A 20,288-nucleotide genomic window follows, 5' to 3' on the forward strand; every position below is an offset into this window, starting at 1 on the left:
AAACTATTGTTCTCAGATTTGGTCCCCAGGATTTGAAGAGGATAAATTAACTGTGGAAAGGGTATAAATGCAGATAACAGAGATGGTTTCAGGACTGTACCATGTTAGTTATAAGGATCGGCTGAGGGAATGTGGACTGCAGTGTTTGGTGCATAGAAGAAGGAGAGGTGATATGATTGAGACTTTTAAATGGTTGAGATGTGGTTACAGGGTTGACATTGGGGAGTTCTTTCGCTTGGTTGAACAGCAGGAAGGAGTGATGACAACAGGCCATCCCTGGAAGTTACGAAAGGCAACTGTTTGCAAGAGGGTGAGAAGTGGTTTCTTTGCATGGAGGGTGGTTGAACCATGGAATGCATTGCCTGATGGAGTGGTGAGAGCGAGAACGGTCAATGAGTTTAAGGAGTGGTATGACAGACTGTGTTTCTCAGGGGAGGACCTCCCCTCGATGAGTCCTGACAGACTGTATTTCTTAGGAAGGAACTCCCACGATGAGTCTTTTGACTCCATGGGGGCCTGAATAATAAAAAATAAAAAAAATAATAATTTGGGATCTTGGAGTGATGGTAAACATTGGACTGAAGTCCCGAGGGCACATCGCAAGTGTTGCACAGCTGCACATCTTAATGCATTGCTGCTGTTATAAAAAAAAGTACATTGATATGTAGAGATAAAGAGGTGGTGGTGGTACCTTTATATAAGGCATTGGTCAGACCACATACAGACTATTGTGCTCAGATTTGGTCACTTTTCATTGTGATGTGGAAACACTAGAGAGGGTCCAAAGACGAATGATCAAAGTGATATCAAGATTCTGTCATGTTGGTTATGAAGAGCATTTGAGGGAATGTGGATTACAGAGTTTGGAGTAGATAAGAAAAAGAGAGGATATAGGAGACTTTCAAGTTAGTTAAGGGATTCTATGACATTAATACAGAGGGAATTATAAAAAGTGTGGATGTTAAAATCAGAAGAGCAAGGGGCCATCCCTGAAAGTTGTATAAAGATGTGGTGAAGGGTGTGAGGAGTAGATTTTATGTGGAGAGTTGTCAGTGAATGAATGCACTGCTGGAGTGCATTGTGAATGCAGGAAGTGTAAATGACTTCAAAGCTCATTATGATAGACATGCTGGTTGAGTGGGCCTCCCACGATGAGTCTGTTGACTCCATGGAGGTTACCAAAATAATAATCATTATAATAATAATAATAATATTTTAACTGTTTTATTGGCTGATTCCTACCAAACCTCCTCTTCAGAAATACAGGAGACCCACAGCATTGAATGGTTCCTTTTGCCATTATAGCAATACGATCACCTAATATATCAGCTTCTTCCATGAAATGAGTTGTCAGAAGTATTGTTTTTTCATGTCTAATGGATTGAAGTATATCCCATATTACACGTCTTGCTTCTGGATCCATGCCAGTTGTTGGTTCATCTAATACAAGAATCTGTAAAAGCAAGAAAATTTTACTAATTTTTTAGTTTTAAAGAGAAAAATAATGAACTAAAAAGAAATGAATTAAGCATTAGATTTAATGACAGTTTTTGCACAAATTGTTATAACTTCATTTTAAAATTAGTTTCTGTGCCACAAAAGGTAGCTAAAAACTACATGGGTTTCAGTACTGAAAATTTAAATTGAAACTAAACCTAGTAAATGGTATACAGCTGGAAAAGATACATTTAATTGCATACTGTAGATTTATATAAAATGAAAAATCACATATTGTTTATATATCTATTGCAGACTTGTCTGGTTAAATAAAGGAATATCATGTTAATGGTTAAGTAATCTGCTAACTTATTACAATAAGGTGACAGGTACATTGGAAAAGAGAAATGCATACACAGTAGTATAGTTAGTTATTGTGAAGGCTTTTGATAGATTGCCACACAGTAAGTTAATAAGCACGCTGAAATGGATGGAGTTGGATAATAGATTAGTGTGCTAGATTGGATATTGATTCATAGGTATCAATAAAGTTGTGTATGGGAGGAGCAGTATTCTGGAAGAAGAAAATTATCCAATTCAGATCTTCCCTGGTGTCATTAACATACAGGTTAAATATCAATGACCCTAAAACAGACCCTTGATGCACACAGATAGATGACACCTGGGAATTGTTTATAGATTATGCAAAGTAGATTAATGTTGCAAAGTATATGGTTTTTAAATTTGGAAAGCAGATGAGATACAGAGTATCATACTCTGCATACCATCTTATTTCCTCCACCTCCTAAAATATATCCTCACTCTGTGGGAATATACTGGAGGAGGCAGAGGAAATAAGAGATCTGGGATGAGAGGATAAAGACCTAAAATTAAGAGGACACTAAGCTAAAATTGTGAAGACAGCACTATGAATTCTGGAAATGATGCAGAGGACAGTGACTTGTAAAGAGATTAAGGCCTAAATTATGCCACATATGGTAGATCTACATTGATTTCATCATCTGTTTTTAAAAGGATGAAGAGATATTGGAAAGGGTCCAGATGCAATTGACTAAGGTGGTTTCTGGTCTCCAGAGAATGTTGAGTAAATAAAGGTTTGAGAAAATACAATTTGTAGAGTCTAATGGTAATTTAGTGGTACAGGGTGGAGATATGATAGAGACACAAGTTGATAAGAGGTTTTTCATTGGATTAATGATGAAAATAATGGTGATGGTGATTAATGATGAACATAATGGTGAACAGGTTTGTCACAAAACGGTAGAAGATGGGGAGAGAACAAAAGGTCACTCCTGGAAACTGTGTAAGGTGGGTGTGAGCAAGGGAGTAAGAAGCAGGATTTTTGCATGGAGATTAGTGAATGATTGGAAATTCATTGTCTGCATGTAGTGACTGCAATTAATGTGAGGCTATTTAAGGCATGCTATGATGAACTGTGTGTGTGATAGAAAGAAAGACACCTTCCATGATGAGTCTTTTGATTCCATGGAGGTCAGAAGATGACAATACACATTTGCATATAATGCCTTTGGCATTATCATAGTATTTATTATACAGTTTATAGTTTTGTTCATTATATCTATTTTACACTAGATTGCCTCTCTGTTTAGCCTTTATTGATTATGAAAAAGCATTTGATTCGATCAAAACTAATGCAATAATCAAAGCACTCCAAAATCAGGGAGTTCCTGGAGAATATATGGACTTCCTCCAGGAAATATACCACACCACAACAGCAACAACTCAACTTCACACGAGTAGCAATAAAATATCAATTGAAAAAGGTGTCCAACAAGAAGACTATTACCCAAAATCTTTACAGCAGTCCTTCAAGAAATATTTAATAATATAAACTGGACAAACCTTAGTATAAATATTAATAACAGAAACTTAACACACCTAAGATATGCAGATGATATAATTTTTGAAAGCACTCCAGAAGACTTTAATATAATGATAGAAGACCTATATCATGAAAGCAGAAAAATCGGTCTAAAAATAAACAGAGAAAAAACTAAATCATGTTTAATCATTTTATAATACCAAAAAAACATAATAATAGAAAACAATTTCTTGGAAAGAGTCTCTTCATATACATACTTAGGTCATCTCATTGATCTAAACTGTGGACTCCAAAAGGAAATAATTAGAAGAGTTCAACTTGCCTGGAGTGCATTCAGAAAACTGAAAAGCATTTTACAAAACAATGATATCCCACTCTGTTTAAAAAGGAAGACATTTAACTCATGTATACTTCCAGTCATCACATTTGGTTGTGAAACTTGGTCCCTAACCAAAGCACTGGAAAATAAACTAGCAACAACTCAAAGAAAAATGGAGAAGTTGGTGCTAGGCATCACATTAAAAGATAAGAAGTGAAGCAACTGGATAAGAAGCCAGACTCATATCACTGACATCATTCTTCACCACAAGTAACTAAAATGGAAATGCGCTGGACATCTATCCAGAAGAGACGATGAGCGGTGGACCACCATGCTAACAAACTGGATTCTAAAAGAAGGGAAACTAGGCCAAAGACATCCCAAAAGAAGGTGGAGTGATGAATTGTCACATTTTATTGGCAAAAATTGGTCAATCACTGCCAAGAACAGAGAATGGTGGAAGGAACTGGAGAAGGCCTTCGTCCAGCAGTGGACAGAAAATGGCTGAAAAGAAGAAGCCTCACTGCACTGCTTTCCAGAATTGGGTGTGTTTCCACAGAATTGGGTGTGTTTTTACTGATGAACTGAATGCAGTTCATCAGTAAAAACACACCCAATTCTGTTTTCGCTATCCTCCATGAAAATTCTATGTCTCTTATATTCTGTCTAAATAAATATATTATGTTTTTTGTTTTTTCAGTCATCACTAATGCAGTAACTTCCACCCAATTAATATACAGATTGAAACGATTATTCAAGAACTAATCTCTGAGGAACACCACTAGTCACATTAAATCTGGCAAATTCACACTCCCTATATGCCACTTTCTGATAGTTTTTCTCAATCACCCATTTATTCAAGTCAGTAGTTTATATTCAAATGAAATTTGAATATAAACTACTGACTTGAATAAATGGGTGCTGTTGCATAAATTCTCGAATTTATGCAACAGCCTTTCAAGTGGTAAAATCTTCAACAGTATCATAGTAGTAAAACATGAGCAAATCATTCAGACATGATCTCCATTCGGTAACTTGCATACAGATCATCTTTATAACCACTCAAGATACTTAGAAGTCAACAATTAGACATATTGGTCTTTGCACCACCCTTGTATAATGGGATTATCATACGTTATTCCCATTATTATGGGATCTTTCCTGTGAGAGTCGAATTATACAACCATGTCAAGTCAGCTCAGCTGAACATTCCTTTCTAATATGTACTAATATCTCATTCTGTAACTGTTGTTGAATTCTTATCCAGATCATGCAACAGCTCTAGAACTTCTCATTCATCTCTTGATCTTCATCCAATGTAGTGCATCATGCACCATATTACGTGTACCTAGTTGACAGATCTTAGCAAAGTGAGAACTTATCATCTAAAACTACATCTGCTTCTGATCATATTTCTATTCATTAAAGTTATTCTTCACATTCATTCTTTCTTTTACTTGTTGCATAATGATAAAATTAATTTGGGTTGCCTTTAACCCACAGAGCCAATTTCTTTTCATACTCTGACTCGGATTTCTGTACAATACTTGCAATTTTTCTGTACTGCACTTTATATAAAGGTGACCCCGTATAACAATGTAGGTAGATTCCTATAAAATGTTGTTTAGTACAAAACCATGTTATATGGGAATAAGAACTAGTACAAAAAAAAAGTTACATTTCAAAAGCTAACAAAAATATGCCATCTTTTCATAACTTTTGGAAACTCTTCTCAATCTTAATTTTTATTAAAAATAGTAACATTTTACAAACTGAGTTACATATATGCCAGACAATGTACATTCATCGTTCATTTATATTTAAGCACTTTTTCCATTTTCTCAATTATTGTTACTTGAGGGAAAAACGGTTATATTTATGGAAATGAAAGATCCTGCAGCAATTAAAGTCTAATTCTCTATTCAGTTGTTCTTTATGGTCTCAACTGTTGGTTCATTTAGATTTGAACTTTTTAAACAAAACGTATGTTACCATGTCTCTTTTTTTAAGACAATCCAAAATTGTATCTTTAATTCTATAAAAATAAAGTTCCTTTTGATTGGTACTTTTTTTTTTTTTTACTTTCAATAGGCATAATTTAGAACTTGAATTTAACTCACAACAAATAAATTACTTCATTACGGTTCTAAATTTGTTCTTCAGAACAAGGCTCTGTAATACATACCTGGAAAAATTTATAAATGGTCAAATAAAAAAAAATAACTTAAAAAAACCCCTTAAAGTCATAAAATGCATGCTTCAGTCACAATTTTTAATGGTCTCAAACAAGTGCACAAGAATAGCACAGAAATTATCACTAGGATTTCCAAACAAAATAAAATATAGGAATTATTATTAATAGAGAGACCTCCAGGGAGTCAGGAACTCACCGAGGGAAGCCATACTATTCGCACCAACCGCACCAACAATCTGTTCTTGAATTCATTCACACTACTTGCACACACAACATCCAATAGCAGTCCATTCCAATCGCACACTACTCCATGAAAGAAAAATCTAGCCCCTAATCCCCTTCTTGACAGCATTCATCCTCAACATCCATGGATGCCCTTGTGTCCTTCTCCCACCCTCTATAAAATGAAATATTCCATCTACAAAAATTTTGTATAACCCTTTGAGAAGTTGGTAAGTCTCAATCATATCATCCCTCTTCCTCCTGTTTGATAATGTCTACAGCCTAGAAATTCTCAATCTGAGAATTTCTAGGCTGTAGACATTAGCAAACAGGAGAAAGAGGGATGATATGATGAATAATGCAGGTCTGGAGACCAGACCTGAATGCAATAATCCAAGTGAATTCTTATCAAGGCCTTGTAAAGAGGCAGAATGACTTCCCCATCTCTACATGTCAAGGTTCTTTTCAGCATTGCCATTATTCTCTGAGTTGTATTTACAATTTTTGCTATATGACCCTTGAACTCCAACTTCCTGTCTACTAAAACTCCAAGATCCCTGGTCTCATCAGTTTCTTCAAGCATAATCTCACCAATATAATACAACAGTGGATATCTAATCACACCAGAGTGCATGACTTTACATTTATTATCATTGAAATGACACCCATTTTCACATGCCCACAATTCCAGCATATTCAAATCATTCTTCAAGTACTAATTTCAGCAGCACTCCTGATTATCCTACCTATCTTTGCATCATCAGCAAACAGCTGTGTGTCACAAATTTTCCAATAATGGCCAATGAATCAACAGCAGGAATTCATAAAGTAAAATGCAAATTTCAAAAATTAACCCCGGTTCCATGAAAATTCAGCAAACTATGTTAATTGAAAGGCAGTTTACCAAATGGCAATTTATTGAAAGACTATTCATCAAAAAAAGCAATTTGTCGAATAAACTAATTGAACAACAATTTAACAAGTGGAAATTCATTGAAAGGGCAATGTATTGAATAAACAATTTGTTGAACTACAGTTCATCACACAACGATTAGGTGCAAATGCAATTGATCAAAAAAAAAAAAAATTTGACGATAATTTTTTCATTAATTCTTTCATAATTCATCGAAAGATTAATTTTCTTCAAAACTATTGTTTTAAGGTATTTGGTAAGAATACTTAACATTACCCAAGATGCAGACAACATATGTAGGTGGTCATTGAAAGGTTATAATTATTTTGTTGTTTTTTATTACATTATTCTGCAAGCATACCTGCTACTTCATTGTGTAAATAGTGATTTATCTTCAGAAAAAAAAAGTTTGTCCTACCTAATTTTTTCACAACAATGATCAGATTGAAATCAAAACTGACAAATTTTAATATAGGTCTAAACTATAAAATTTCATCCAGCTAGAGCGGAATTATTAATATCATTTCGAAACTCCTTTCCCAAGGGCTGTGTAGCTCAGTGGAAGTGGAGCTTGCATCCTCTGTACCATGCTGCAGGAAGATAGACTTATAGTTTGAGTCTAGTTGCTGACTGGAGGAACTTTTTCTAAGCCTTTCTTCGACCAGTTCCAGAGTCAATCAATCTCTGGCACGGGCAAGCGGGTTTTTTATCTGGGAAACTGGTTTTTCATCCTGTAAACTCAAGAAAATCGACCATAGAACCCACATTATTTCAGACAGTAACATATCCTGTTAGTGTTAGGTACCAAAAGATGGCAGCACTTGTTTGTCATTCTCTTCATCAGTGGCTGCCTATAATTAGTGGTAAACATGGGCCAGCTATCTCTGATTGGCTACCTGTGGAGATTGAACTGCCCACTCAGTCTCCAAAAACTAGATAGGATTAAAAGGCCTCGCCTACTCCCTATAAAAAGCGTTAGCTTATTATATTATAACTCCTTTACCAAAATTTTCTAATAGATATGATCCTGTTGAAACTAAAACTGAACCACACAGACTTCTTATTTGTTTTGCAATTTCCGACATTTGGACATATTCCACTAAGTTAGAGAGTTATTGCAATATAAAATGTCAACATGTTGTCCCTTTGTAATCCCGAATATACTTGAACTGAAAACTAGAATGGTTCAACAAATTTTTGTAAATGGTTCAAATACCAAATCTTAGTAAAATTCATCCCATATAACTGGTGAGTGTGCAGATGTCATCATACTAATACTATTATTACTACTAATAATAATGGAGCCTCCATAGTTCAGTCGGTATAAATGAAGCCCTTTAGTTAGAAAGACCTCAGTTCTCGTCACTTGTAGGATGCAAAAAATTTTTATTAGTTCTCTTCAAATGAAGGCAAGTTATCCAGTCTCATATGGCAATGTTTTACTCCAGGGAACTTGGCCATTTCATCCCTCAAACTACTCCCCACGAACATACACATATCTACGAATATAAAACACTTACTGGATAAAGAAGGCAATGGGAAAAACCATCTTGTTTTGTAATTATTCTCTAGTAAGCATTGCTACTCCACCAACCATTAGGTTGAAGAGAGAGGAGGATAAGGGGAATAACAATTATAATAATAATTAATATTTTTTACATCTTTTCCTGATTGTGTAAAACACACGTAAAATACATGAAACAAATACACTGGCTGAAAGGAACATACCTAAAAAAAAAAAAGGAGCATACACGTCTACATTAAAGGGAACCAATAAATCATGCTAAGCTTCAAGTACATCACAAGTTTATCAATTAAAACTGCAGTTATTTTTGATAAATACACTTCGCTTCACATCTTATAATTCACCTTTCAATTAACTGTTCATTTGATGATTTGTAGTTTCAGCAAATTTTGATTTTTCGATGAACTGTTGGTTTTCGATAAGTTACTTTCCATAAATTATGTTTTTGATTAACTGCCATTCAATGCATTGCTTTTTTGAGTAATTGTTTATTTGATTTATTTGATTAATTGTTTTTTTGATAAATTGCCTTTTGGTAAATTGCTGTTTTATAAATTATCTTTCAATTAATTGTTTTCAGTGAATTTTCTGGATACTTCCAACATAATAACAGGATTCCCCTTGCAAAAAAAAAATCTTGAAAATAACATTGCGCAAGGATAGCCATAGCTCTCTGTGTTAGGGCAAAACCATGTTGCATTACATTCAGAACGCTAAAAAGATTAACATTAATTTGACAATACATGACATCTACATTTTCCTTTGCCATTAGGCACTGTGTTAGAGTGAAACCATGTTGTAGTAGGTACCATGTTATATGGGATTGCCTGTATTAACTCCTCTCACCCTTATTCTCTGAATATTCCTTCCAGATTATCTTCTCATGGATCTCTTGCTTAATAAGGTTGCACATTGATTTATCCTATTTGTTCTTCAAACTCTAGGGATACCACATTATTTAAGCATCTTTTCGAAGATCTCCTTTTTCACCTCTTTCAAAACTTTTCTCTTTTCAAAACTTTTTTATATATATATATATATATATATATATATGATACACTGTGCAGATATGTGGGTAGGCATTTCTTTAGCAGGTGTTCTACAAATGTCAACTTGACAATCAGATTTAAACTGTGTAGCAACATCAATTGGGATCTGTTACCACTCTTCCCAAGTTGAAGCATAAGAATGATAAATAATCCAAAAAATTGTTTGGACATTCGTTAATGGTATTTGTATCATGTGAACTACAACTCCACTTTATAAACTGTCTTTTCCTATCATGTGTTTTACTTAATCTATCTTGAGCTGCATATATTTCATATCATTCCCCCACGTCCTTTCCTCCTTTTAATTTGTTCCAATTTATGCTGACCATTGCACAGTAGTATTGGCATTCCTACTGACCAATATTAGGTTAAGGAAAGCACTAATCACATCAGAGATCATCTCTTTATTCACTCCAATTTAGAGATCAGTAAATGCAAACAACAGAATGCAATTAATAATCTGGTGTTCACTGAGTTAATTTGACTCAGTGAACACCAGATTAACTGTGTTAATTTGACATCAACATCTTCCTTTGCCATGAAGTCTATATGGTATTAGTATTATTTTCAGGATTCCTTGGAGTTAAGACCCATTGCAGGATGTCACTTTCTAGATCATGATACATATCATACCTCAGCTTGAAGACATTCAGCACCCAATCTGGCAATGTATTCCACTCACTTACCATTCTCCATGCAAAAATCTATCTCTTCTTCATTTCCTTATACAATTTTCAGGTATGACACTTCATTCTCCACTACCTATTCTTCTTCTTCAACAGCTTAATGGACATTTAGGTCTAATGCTGCAGCACTATGTTTTTCCATTTTTCTCTGGCATAAGCTGCATCTGGTGCAATATTTTGCCTATATTTATCTGATAGCACCTTTCATCAACTTATATCTCTCAATAAATGATCAATTGTATCTCTCAGTTGTGCTCAGATCTGGTCACCTGGTTTTCAGTGTGATGTGGAGACACTGGAGAGGGTCCAGAGGTGAGTGACTAAGACAACATCAGGACTTTGGACTGCTGGCTGTGGAGAGAGGTTGATAAAATATGGATAAAAGGAAAAGAGGTGATATAATAGAGACATTTAAGTTAGTGAATGGATTTTATCAGATTAATTTAGATGAGATTACAAAAAGAGTATGGTGAAGAGTAGATTTTTTTACATGGAGAACTGCCAGTGAATGGAACGCATTACCAGAATGTTTTGTTAATGCAACGAGTGTTAAGGATTTTAAGATTCTTTATGATTAACATATTGTCAGTTGAATGAACCTCCCATGATGAGTCTGCTGACTGGAGGGTGCAATAATAATATCTGCCAACTCTGCACAGCACATTCCCTTAATATGTCCTCATTCAACATTCCAATCATTAGACAATCTTAGACACTCACTTCTGTATACTCTTAATGCTTCTTTATCACTTAAGCATCCAAGTGGCCAGAACTGAACATGAAAATCTAGATTTAGCCTAATCAATGCTTGTGGCTGTTGTTCTTTAGAAGTAAGGCCAAAGCAACTAAGGCTAGGAGTTCAGTGTCTGTTAATGCCATGAGTTCATCTGGCTATGTCAACTTTTTGCAGAATGAAAGTTTTTGAAAGAGGGGATGCTACTGCCTCCATACAAAGCTGACCATTGCACGGTAGCATTGCCATCCCTACTGACCAATATTAGGTTAAGGAAAGCACTCTAATCACATCAGAGATCTTAATCACTTTTTTCACTCCAATTTAGAGATCAGCAAATGCAAACAACGGAATAGCTTTTCTCAAAATTGACCTATACACTGTTGATATATAAATTAAATAAGAGTGGTCATAGTAGTATTTGAAGAGTTCATTATTCATAATCCAGTCAGAATTATTTAAACGAATGCTTGCTTTCTTATCAAAGAACTTTACTACTGTTAACTTTAAAGAATATTCACATCTCAGGTCAAATTTGACAAAAAATATTCAGGCTAGAATTATCATGAATATTTTTTGTCAAAGATCTGAATGAAAATAAAATTGAACCACAGGAACACATTCTTGATTACACACTCAATTCTTAATTTTAATAATGCTCGAATGCAGCTACTGCAATATAAATTTTCAACACATTTTGTTGTCATATGCCCCTGCAAATGATCTGCTTAAAATAAAACTGAAATGGCTTCACAAATATTTTAATGATGTAAAAATAAGGATCAAAGTTGTATAACCGAGAGGAGACCTCCACATAGCCTTTAAAGGAATGCGGAGAACCGACCAGGGCTTCTGACCTAATGTCCAATCCTCACCTTCTTGTGGTGCATCCTCTTGGGTATTTACCTGGATACTGAACGAACAAGGATGGGCTGGCAATTTGGAATTTAGCCGACTAAATTGTATTCTTATTGGCTTAAACCAAAATACAAAACGATGATGATTATGATATTAAAATTTAAAAAAAAATCATTCCAGAAATTTTTTCTTCCAATGTGAACTTTAAAATAAAATGTATAGATGTGAGATATACAATAGAGTTCATGTTTCTTTTTCTTTCTGACATGGTCACGTGTATATAAATATTATTATTACACAACACTTCCATAGAGTCCAGTGATCATTGTGGAGACCACATCTACAATACACAGCACATTGTCCACAATGTACAATCCACCATCTAATACCATTCACTAAACAGTATTTTTCTAAGTTAATTCTATGTGTTTTCTTTCTGATTTGCCTGTTCTGCAGAAGGAAAAAAAATCAAGTGTCCGAGAAAAACCCTATTATCCATCATCATCAAATTCCTGCCATGTACCCTCAAGGGGTGTACAGGATATGACAGTACTACATGAAAAAATTACATCATTACCAACTTCCTATCTACAATTTTCCTCCAAATCAGTCTGTTACTTGTCAAGACTCCAACATTATCAGATCTTATATTTCTATTGTCTAAGGCACTTTGTACCGTATCAATCCACCTATATCTTGGTCTTCCTCTGGGTCGTTTTCCAGCCAACCTGGCAGAGAACACTTGTTTTGCTAATCTTGTCTCTCCCATTCTATTTAAGTGACCATACCACCTGAGATTAGCTCTGCTAATGCATTCCTGGATGTTGACAATGTCAATTTATTTCCTAATATCCTCATTTTTAATATGATATTGCCATTGATGACATCTGTTCACGCCTCTAATCTTTCTCAGGACTCTCATATCTGTGGTCTCTAGTCTTTGGTCAAGTGTTTTACTTCTGACCCAGCTCTCAGATCCATAAGTTAAAACTGGTTTGAACACTGTCTTGTATACGGCTAATTTAGTGTTCCGACTAATTTCTCTCTTATTCCATATGAATTTATTCAATTGACTTCCCACCATACCAGCTTTGCTGATTCTGTTGTCTATTTCTATATTTAATTTACCATCTTCGGTAAAAATTGTGCCTAAGGAGCTGAAATGTTTTACTTGTTCCACAGGTTCTCCATTCACAACACAGTTGGCATTTTCAATGATTCTGCCTATTTTCATTGTCTTTGTCTTTTTATTGCTGACCTTCATACCATATGTATTACAACAGCTATTCAATTTAGTCAGAGAATCTTGCAGATTTGTAGCAGATTTATTTAGAAGTATAACAATCATCCGCATAAAGCAAAGAGCTGACATTAACATCTCCAATTTTGATATCAGGTTTAATACCACTTTCCTTCATAATGTGATCCAGATAGATAATGAATAACAGAGGGGATAATGTACATCCTTGTCTCACCAGATTTAACATTAAACCATCTTCCTGTACTATTATACCCTATTATTTACGTGTTGAAAATTTTTTATCTTGGTTCTACTATACATTAAGGATACCAAGAAATAATACATATAGGTATCCCTTGCTTAACGTGGATTTGATTAATGTGGCGAAATTACTGTGGCAATCCCTTGATATATACGGCAAGCGTTTTGATTAATGCGCCTTTAACCCTGCGGAGCTCGTAGCTGATCTGACAGATGCATGCAAAATGTTTAATATAAATATTCTTACACAATTCAGTGGATAGCTTGAAGGTCATGAGTAGTGTGCACTCATATGTTATGAGTGATATTTCGCACTGTTTTTTGCTGTAAGTTTGGTTTAACACATGTTATGTAAAAGTTTGTCATATTTGACAGTAACCTGTATCTAAGAGATACCGTGACCTCCAATGTCAGTATAGCATGGTTTAGTTGTTTTTTATTCTTTGTTCAATAATTTCTAGATTGTAACTGAAAATAAATCACCATGTATTACTGAAATAGAGAGCCAAAGGCTTATTTATCATACATGTCCTCTAGGAGATGTGCTTTAAATTATGAAAAATACTAAGGAAAGTGATCTGCAGCTTACTCCACCTTTACTACGAGTTGCCCATAAGGTTGCTTTTAGTTTCTATATATTCAGCACAAAACTCTTGTAGTTTCTATATTGGGCTATGAAATAATGTCGGATTCAACATTTATCATACATGTCCTCTAAGACAGTGTTTCTCAAACTTCAGATATCTGTGGACCCCTTCTTAAATTTTCATTATTACCAAGTATCCCTAATTAATTCAAAAATAAATAAATTAATTAAAACAAATAAATTAATTTAAAATATTAAAAAATTAAATATCTATTTTATTTGAATTTATATGTTCATGTAAACAAAAAATATGATTTATTTTTAATAGAACAAACTTTATAAAGATATTATAAAGTTTTACTCACTTGAAATAATTTATCATCAATGAGAGGAGCGAAATTGCTTATGGTGAGATAACATTTCAGCAAAATTTGGCTCTATAGTTGTTAATTTCAATCTCAGATGCGGTTCGACATCTATAATGCGATTCCTCTTCTTCGTCTTAATATCTACAAGGGCAGAAAATCCAACTTCGCACAGATATGAACTTGGAAATAGAAAAATGAACTTTAGAGCTTTATCTGTTAATTCAGGAAATTCATTCTGTATTTGTAGCCAAAATGATGATAACGTATTCTCACTGTATTTATTTTTTAGGAAACCATCAGAAGCTAGTTCTAAAAGTTGTTGTTCTTCAATTGACGAGACCCTTTGGCAAAAATTTGTTTTTATTGAAAGGGTATCTTATCCACTCAGTATTAATGTCCAATTCACGGAAATACTTTTCTAGATTTGTAAGCTTTTAAATTCTGCATGATAGTAATTTTGACATCATCATCAATTTGCTCATTTGAACTTGCGAGCAATTCATGAAGCAATGGAAACGTGTCAAATTCTCCATTACCAATCCACTTTTGCCATAACTTCATTTTTGCCAACGTGGCGTTCACTTTATCTTGGACATGAAATATAGAAATTTCCTTGCCGTCTAAAGATAAATTAAGACTATTTAATACAAGCAAAGCCTGTGTAGCTCAGCGGATGTGGCGTTTGCACACCGCCACGCTTGGCCGCACGAAGGAAGACTTGGTTTCGAGTCTAGTCGGCGACTAGAGGAAATTTTTCTAAGCCTTTTTTCGACCGGTTCCCGAGTTAGTCGATCTCTGGCACGGGCAAGCAGGTTTTTCCTCCCGGAAACTCGGGTTTTTCGTCCTGTAAACTCAAGAAAATCGACCGTAGAACCCACATTATTTCAGACATTAAATATATTGTGTTAGGGTTAGGGACCACGAGATGGCGGCACATTTGAGCCGTCTCTCTTCACTGCGTACCGCTTAATTAGTGATAGCCTTGGGCCATCTGTCTCTGATTGGGTACCAGTGGAGATTGAACTGCCCACTCAGTCTCCAAAAGTTAGATAGGGCTAAATGGCCTCGCCTACTCCCGTATACGGGAATAAAAAAAGGCGTTAGCTTAGCTGATTTTAATACAGTAAATATATCTGCCAGGTATGCTAACTGACTGAGCCATTTCCAATTATGTAAATACTTTTTCAATTCAAACTTTTCATCAAGAAAAACTTGTAGTTCATTCCGAAGTTAAAATAAACAAGTAAGAACTTTTCCACAAGAAAGCCAACGAACATTGGTATGGAAAAGAAGTTGTGTATAGTTGCTTCCCATTTCTTTGCAAAGTTGAGAGAAAAGGCTGGCATTTAGAGGATGGCCTTTAATATAATTTATGATTTTACAGCTTCATCAAGAACTTTTCTTAGGTATGTAGACATCATATGTGTAGCCAAAGCCTCCCTGTGTATGCAGTGTGTCAACTTTGCATTTGGTGCAACAGCTTGAATCCTTGAAACAAGACCTTTTTTATATCCGACCATGGATTTCGCTCCGTCCTTGCTTATTCCAAAACAACTTTTCCAATCAAGCTTGTTTTGATGCATAAATATTTATGCTGTTGAATATTTCTTCTCCTTTGTATGTTCTGGCAAGGGTTGGCAATATAAAAGGTCATCATGAATTTTTTGATTTTTTTCATACCTAACAAACGCTAGAAGATTTGCAAAATTTGTAATGTCGGTGGATTCATCTACCTGCAACGCATAATAACGACCCTTACGTATATTGGATAACAATGTTTGTTTTATATTTTCAGCCATTTCAGTGATTCTTCGATGAACGGTACTATTTGAAAGACAAATCCTATCAAAAGATCTTTTTGCATTATCTCCGATCATAATTTCCGCTATTATTTTTGCTGCAGGCTTGACCAAAGTTTCATCAATTGTTTCTGCTGCACCACTTTTTGCTATTAATAGCGACACATGATATGAAGCTTCTAAAGCCTTCATGTTTTCACCTGACATCATCGACATCACTTTTTGAGATTCTTTTAAATTTTTTAGTTTATTTTGAAAATATTCGACAGGTTTGTCCTTGCATTCATTATGTTTCGATTCAAAATGGCGATTTAAATTACATGGTTTCATGCTTTCATTTTTTAAAGTTTCACCGCAAATTACACATAATGGAATAGGTTCCTCTTCATTTCCCGTCCATGAAAATCCACATTTCAAGTAATTTATATCGTACTTACGAAGTTTTCTCATCTTCTTCCTAGTTAGTTCTTTAGAGATGTCAGATGACACACACTTATCAATTTGACTTGATCCAGATACAATATCAACATTTTCTTGTTGCTGACAGCTGCTTGTATCTACTATGTTCCTCTCTTTTGCACATTTTAAAAATCCAGTCTTTAACTAGTGATCCATACTTAAGAATTTGAAAGCTAAAAAGAAATTACCATATTTAATGAACAGTCCTTCAACAAATGGGCTAGTGAATGCAGAACTCGAAACAAACAGCAACGGTAGGCCCGTAGAGATAAAGCAGCTATGAAGACGTCCATATGATTGGTGCAGTATTAACAAAAGATCGCGCTACTAATTGACAAAAGATCGCGCTACTAATTGACAAAAGCAAGCCGACAATTCAGTTGAAATGCTAATTCTCTTCAACCGAATTCCTCATATAATATCTGAAACACATTCACTATATATTTATTAGTTTTAACACGTTCACTCAAACAAAACCATATGTTGCCGGTGCACCATATGGTTTTGATTGTCTACTGTACAGCATTTTATGTGGGAGGGGTCATGCGATTCATTAGTTCCGTTTTTACCAAGTTGTCTCTAATTGCACTATTTGTTGAGAAACATATTACACAGCCTACAGATGTCTCTGTACCTTATTCAGTGATACAATAGAAACGTTTTACGATCTCAAAGTTAAATTTTATTCCATGCGTTAATGATGCATAGCCGAAAATTGCCGCGGCCCCCCTGAAGTCCTTTCGTGGACCCTGGGGGTCCGTGTCCCACACTTTGAGAAACACTGCTCTAGGAGATGTGCTTTGTATTATGGAAAATACTAAGGAAAGTGATCTGGAGCAACTCTACCTTTACGACGAGTTGCCCATAAGGTTGTTTCTGCTTGCATAAGCCGAAACTTTTAGTTTCTATATATTCGGCACGAAACTCTTGTAGTTTCTATATTCGCTATGAAATAATGTTGGATTCAATATCCACTTAATTTGTACCATCATGTATTATATTTGCAGTGTTTTTTCTTTATGTTTTATTGCTTGTTTGCCGAGGTCTGGATTTATGCCAATAAGAAAAAAACTAAAACTGTTCAAATGACTCTTGATAACTTTTTTTGATAAAAAAATTGCATTAAATAATGTAGGTACAAGTATTTATTAAACATTTACTTTGCATTCATTTTTTATCTTTCCTAAAAGAGTACCATATAAAACGAATTATCAATACAGTAATCGATCATGAACGAATTGTAATTTTTACCATTGATTATTAGATTTGATTAACACGATTTTGATATATGCGGTAACATCGAGGGATTAATTAAATGCGTGAATCGGGGGATACCTGTACTTGGTTTTAATACTTGTATACCTTGGGTCAAGGATTAAAACCAAGTATATAATTTCTTGGTATCCTTAATGTATAGTAGAACCAAGGTAAAAAAACTTAACATCTTTCTCTCATCCAGAGATTTTTATTTTTATTAATAAGGTCTAGCACCTTTTGGCTACTTGTATATGAGGTATATATAATTTCTGCATTATTTTAACCATGGTGTCTTTAAAGGTCGAAACTGGTCTGGGTAGTGACTCTTCCCATTATGGGATACATACTAAGGCAAGTGATGTGAAGTCATTAGCTTCTATATACAAGTACTGTACATCCACAGATGAGAGACCCTTTAACACTTCTGCGCATGTCAGAAGGAGAATCCATTCCGATAATAGGATAATCAATCTGTCTTGTGGGATGTGTTGTTTATTGTTACGTCAGAAAATTAACTTTTCTTTTATGAACATTGTAGTTTTTAAAGTGATAACAGTTGGAAAATTTTACATACAAAGCATGTTGATTTCGCATGTTGGTGACCAATTCGTACATCCTTTATTTCTTTCTCTCCTTCAGCATGAATTGACTTTTCTTGGCACATTGCCAGCCCCGGTTATATTAACTGTGGGCATATAATAGTTCAGACGTGAATATATTTCACTCATGTGAAAAACATTGTTTTGCTTTCTTGGGTAAAGGATTAAAACCAAGTATATAATTGCCTGTTATTTATGTGTTATTCAAAGGAAAATAATTATTCTCTTAATAAATTATGCTAAATAAATATTGATAATCCAAGCTTCCAACTCCTCTTAGAGGATGATGTTTCTTGAATCAATTGGATGCACAGTTTTATATACCTTAGAATGTTATATACATAACCTTTACCTCAGACCCACCAGTAATAGCTATGCCAAGTGACACCTTTCTCTTCATTCCTCCAGATAAAGTCTTGGATAATGAATGTTTCTTGTTTGTCATTTGTAGCATATTCAACATATTGTTTGTTTCGATTTTTGCTTCTGACCAGCTCATTCCTTTAAGCTACAAAATAAAGACAATTTTTACAATGTCAGCTTTTGCTAGGGATCTCAAACATATTAAAACATCAAGGAATTGATTTATTTCTTTATAGAATTACAAACAGAGAAAATAAATTTACATACTGTGAATTTATAGATATTACAACACCTGATGAAAATACAAAAAAATACAAGAATATACAGTATATTTCTTTCCTCTGAGCTTATGAGAAGTCTTTGTACAATACCTATTACTACTACATATGGGGATCTACAAAGCTCATTGAGGAACCCAAAAATATATATATTTCTTATAATCCAAGTTATGTATAGCATATAAAATTCAAGAAACATTCCGAAGTTACTTTCTACAGAAAATATTAATTTGTATTGTTGCCAACTGTAAGCAAACAAAGTTTGCACCTGAAGTATCTTCAGGACTGGGGCAACTCATGGCAAATGTGGAGTGAGTTCTCATCACTTTCCTTAGTATCCTCAGTCCACTTTTGCCATGAGTTCAGGTGCAAACTTTGTTTGCTTACACTTGGATAAAGGATTAAACTAAATTATTATTATTATTATTATTAAACAAGACCTCATGGAGTCAAAGACTCATCTAGGAGGTCCTTTTATCTCACACACATCTCATCATACCGGGTCTTAAACACATACAAACTCCTAGCAGACACCACACTCTCAGGCAAGGCATTCCAATCATTCACAACTCTGCACGAAAAAAACCTGCCTCTCACTCCCCTACTCACACCCTCTTTATACAGTTTCCAGGCATGACCTCTGGTTCTCCAATGATCTCCCACTATTCTCTGTAGAACTTCTCCACCATTGATCCTATAACAACCCCTTACCAACTTGTAGGTCTCTATCATATCTCCCCTCTTCCTTCTCTCCACTAGACTCTGCAAATTACATCTTTTCAATCTTTCCTCATACTCAACATTCCAGAGGTCAGAAACTACCTTAGTCAGTCGCCTTTGGACCCTTTCCAACATCTCTTCATCCTTCTGAAAACCAGGTGACCAAATTTGGGCACAATAGTCCATGTGTGGCCTAATCAAAGCCTTATACAATGGAACAAGAATCTCCCTACTTCTACACGTCAGTGTCCTCCTCATCATTCCCAGAAGTTTTTGTGTTGTCTTCACAATTTTGGCGATGTGTGACCTAAATTTTAGATCCTTATCCACTATCACTCCCAGATCTCTTATTTCCTCTACTTCCAACAATATATTCTCACCAAGCATAAATTCTGCATCCCATCTTTGTTTTCCAAATTTTAAAACCTTACATTTTGCAACATTCAACTCACATCCCCATTTGCTTGCCCAATCACTCAATTTATGTCTTCTTGCAAGACCACAACATCTTCACTACTCTTTATGGTTCGTCCCAACTTTGCATCATCTGCAAACAAC

At 34.8% G+C, this 20,288-nt stretch overlaps 1 protein-coding gene across 1 annotated transcript in view; it reads right to left on the reverse strand.

Moving 5' to 3' along the window:
* Positions 1–20,288, reverse strand: part of LOC150101354 (phospholipid-transporting ATPase ABCA3-like) — a 305,741-nt gene that overhangs the window by 254,332 nt on the left and 31,121 nt on the right. Inside the window, exons 4-5 of the mRNA XM_090400778.1 lie at positions 18,722–18,877; positions 1,243–1,453 (exon numbers count right to left, since the gene is read on the reverse strand). Coding sequence (XP_090256904.1) covers positions 1,243–1,453; positions 18,722–18,877 — 367 coding nt within the window. The remainder of the gene's footprint in view (positions 1–1,242; positions 1,454–18,721; positions 18,878–20,288) is intronic.

This window comes from Typopeltis vanoorti, chromosome 11 (assembly GCF_054136105.1).
Source record: "Typopeltis vanoorti isolate ZY-2024b chromosome 11, IOZ_Tvanoo_1.0, whole genome shotgun sequence".
In the NCBI taxonomy this organism is placed as follows: Eukaryota; Metazoa; Arthropoda; class Arachnida; order Uropygi; family Thelyphonidae; genus Typopeltis; species Typopeltis vanoorti.